The 3,371-nt window shown below is 39.2% G+C and overlaps 1 protein-coding gene across 1 annotated transcript in view; it reads left to right on the forward strand.

The window, feature by feature from the left end:
- The window catches only part of LOC105548088 (titin), a 222,251-nt gene that overhangs the window by 19,472 nt on the left and 199,408 nt on the right, over positions 1-3,371 (forward strand). Inside the window, exons 18-25 of the mRNA XM_011991956.1 lie at positions 31-318; positions 452-730; positions 876-1,157; positions 1,255-1,533; positions 1,652-1,930; positions 2,042-2,320; positions 2,423-2,710; positions 2,957-3,239. Of these exons, the coding sequence (XP_011847346.1) occupies positions 31-318; positions 452-730; positions 876-1,157; positions 1,255-1,533; positions 1,652-1,930; positions 2,042-2,320; positions 2,423-2,710; positions 2,957-3,239 (2,257 nt within the window). The remainder of the gene's footprint in view (positions 1-30; positions 319-451; positions 731-875; positions 1,158-1,254; positions 1,534-1,651; positions 1,931-2,041; positions 2,321-2,422; positions 2,711-2,956; positions 3,240-3,371) is intronic.

The raw sequence follows: 3,371 nt of genomic DNA on the forward strand, positions 1-3,371 counted from the left end.
TTTTTTTTTGTTTGCTTTTTCATTGAATAGATCTTATCATACCTCCTTCATTCACCAAAAAGCTGAAGAAAATGGACAGCATTAAAGGCTCTTTCATTGACTTGGAATGTATAGTGGCTGGGTCACATCCCATAAGCATCCAGTGGTTCAAAGATGACCAAGAAATATCAGCTAGTGAAAAGTACAAATTCTCTTTTCATGACAATACTGCCTTCTTGGAAATCAGTCAACTGGAAGGTACAGACAGCGGGACATACACTTGTTCTGCCACCAATAAGGCAGGGCACAACCAGTGCAGTGGGCATCTGACAGTCAAAGGTTGGCAAATTTTACTTCCACTTATCAAGAACTTACAAAATATTTTTCTTTCATTTCTCAATTTTTACCTTTATTGCTAAGTTATAAAATAAAACTTCCTCTTTTCTTTTGCTTCTTTTTTCTTTCACCCCAGAACCCCCTTATTTTGTGGAAAAGCCACAGTCACAAGATGTCAATCCCAACACAAGGGTTCAGTTAAAGGCTCTTGTGGGTGGCACTGCACCCATGACAATAAAGTGGTTTAAAGATAACAAAGAGCTACACTCAGGAGCAGCCCGCTCGGTTTGGAAGGACGACACCTCTACCATTCTAGAGCTCTTTGCAGCCAAAGCTACCGATTCCGGAACCTACATTTGCCAACTAAGCAATGATGTTGGCACAGCAACCAGTAAAGTCACTCTCTTTGTAAAAGGTCTGGTCTCTACATCTCCTCACTTTCTTGCTTGTCTAAATTTTCTTGCCTGGGGGTGGGGAGGGAAAAACGCTTAAGAAAGCAGTTTTGCTCAGTGACCTGTTTTTAAAAATATTGAACATCAACATTCTTTTTCCGTCTTTAGAACCTCCTCAATTCATTAAGAAGCCCAGTCCAGTCTTAGTGCTGAGGAATGGACAGTCAACAACATTTGAATGCCAAATAACAGGCACTCCTGAAATCCGAGTGTCTTGGTATCTAGACGGGAATGAAATAACAGCCATTCAGAAGCATGGCATTTCCTTCATTGATGGTTTAGCCACTTTCCAGATTTCTAGTGCCAGGGTAGAAAATAGTGGGACTTATGTCTGTGAAGCTCAAAATGATGCGGGCACGGCGAGCTGCAGCATTGAACTCAAAGTGAAAGGTTTGTGAATGGAATCTATTCTCCATTTTGGCTGTGCTGCCTGATAGGTTTGGGGTCTTCCCTTAAGTAAGCTACTGTCTTCCTTTTGAATCTTTAGAACCCCCCACCTTTATCAGAGAGCTGAAGCCTGTGGAGGTAGTAAAAGATAGTGACGTGGAGCTGGAATGTGAAGTTACAGGAACACCTCCGTTTGAAGTCACTTGGCTGAAGAATAACAGGGAAATTCGAAGCAGCAAAAAATACATATTGACCGACAGAGTGTCTGTGTTTAACCTCCATATAACCAAGTGTGACCCTTCAGACACTGGGGAATACCAGTGCATTGTATCCAATGAAGGTGGCAGCTGCTCTTGCAGTGCTAGAGTTGCCCTGAAAGGTCAGTTTTACAAGAAGGAGCCTACCAAATAAAAATTCTGTAAGGCTTTTTAATCTTATGATTATGGGTAGGAGTTACAATACATCTCTTCTTTTCACACTCTTTTATTTAACCACAGAACCACCATCGTTTATTAAGAAGATAGAAAATACCACTACTGTTTTGAAAACTTCTGCCACCTTTCAGAGTATCGTGGCAGGTTCTCCTCCTATTTCTATAACCTGGCTAAAGGATGATCAGATTCTTGATGAAGATGATAACATCTATATTTCATTTGTGGACAATGTGGCCACACTTCAAATCAGAAGTGTGGATAATGGACACAGTGGGAGATATACGTGTCAAGCCAAGAATGAGTCAGGAGTTGAGAGGTGTTATGCTTTCCTTTTAGTACAAGGTTTGTAAGCTATTCTCTTTCAAAGATAGTCTACAGAGACAGTTTAATGAGTTTAATTATTTCTAGTGGAGTTATCAATGTAACTCATCCACATTTTCATTTCTACTACAGAACCAGCTCAAATCATAGAGAAAGCTAAATCAGTTGATGTTACGGAGAAAGATCCCGTGACTTTGGAATGTGTTGTGGCTGGAACACCAGAACTCAAAGTGAAATGGCTTAAAGATGGGAAACAAATAGTTCCCAGTAGATACTTTTCAATGAGTTTTGAAAACAACGTGGCCAGTTTTAGGATTCAGTCAGTAATGACACAGGACAGTGGTCAGTATACTTTCAAGGTGGAAAATGACTTTGGAAGCAGTAGCTGTGATGCCTACCTAAGAGTGCTAGGTTTGTATCTTTACCCCAGTCAACTTCCCTTATTTATAGTATGTCCTTTGTAAACAAATAACAAGAAATTAATGGATGTGTTTTGCTGTTTGCATTGGACAGATCAAAATATTCCTCCATCATTCACCAAAAAATTAACCAAAATGGATAAAGTTCTGGGCTCTTCTATTCATATGGAGTGCAAGGTTTCTGGTTCACTTCCCATTAGTGCTCAGTGGTTTAAGGATGGAAAAGAAATATCCACAAGTGCAAAATACAGACTTGTATGCCATGAGAGATCTGTGTCTCTGGAAGTTAATAATCTGGAATTAGAAGATACTGCAAATTACACATGCAAAGTGTCAAATGTAGCAGGAGATGATGCATGCAGTGGCATCTTAACTGTGAAAGGTTAGAATTTCTTTACCTCTTCTTGGTTCTTCTTTGTGAATGGTTCTTAAATGTATCACTCTTACCTTTGTATCCTTTAGAGCTAAAATCTCTATGATTCTGGTTCTTTAGACACATATTCGTTGTGTTCAAGAAATATTTAGCCATTGCCTCTTTTCAAGAGTGTTTTCTTAAATGTCCATAAAACTGTCACAATAATTCAACTGCAAGCAACTTAATTAAATATATCTCTCTCAAAATCTATAGAACCACCAAGCTTCCTAGTGAAACCTGAGCGACAACAAGCCATACCTGATTCTACAGTGGAATTCAAGGCAGTACTAAAAGGAACACCACCATTTAAAATAAAATGGTTTAAGGATGATGTGGAACTTGTCTCAGGTCCTAAATGTTTCATTGGCTTGGAAGGGTCGACTAGCTTCTTAAATCTCTACTCAGTGGATGCTTCTAAGACTGGACAGTATACTTGCCACGTTACCAATGATGTTGGTAGCGACTCTTGTACTACAATGTTACTTGTGACAGGTGTGCAAGTTTGATTGCTTTTATGTTTCTGTCTGACTGTGTCTATGGTTCTCTGTATTCAGTTACAATGTCTCTAAACAATCAAGAAAACAGTATTCTTTCTAACATAGTAGACAGTATTTGCTCATGTTTTTCT

This window comes from Mandrillus leucophaeus, unplaced genomic scaffold, assembly GCF_000951045.1.
Source record: "Mandrillus leucophaeus isolate KB7577 unplaced genomic scaffold, Mleu.le_1.0 Scaffold40, whole genome shotgun sequence".
NCBI classification, from domain to species: Eukaryota; Metazoa; Chordata; class Mammalia; order Primates; family Cercopithecidae; genus Mandrillus; species Mandrillus leucophaeus.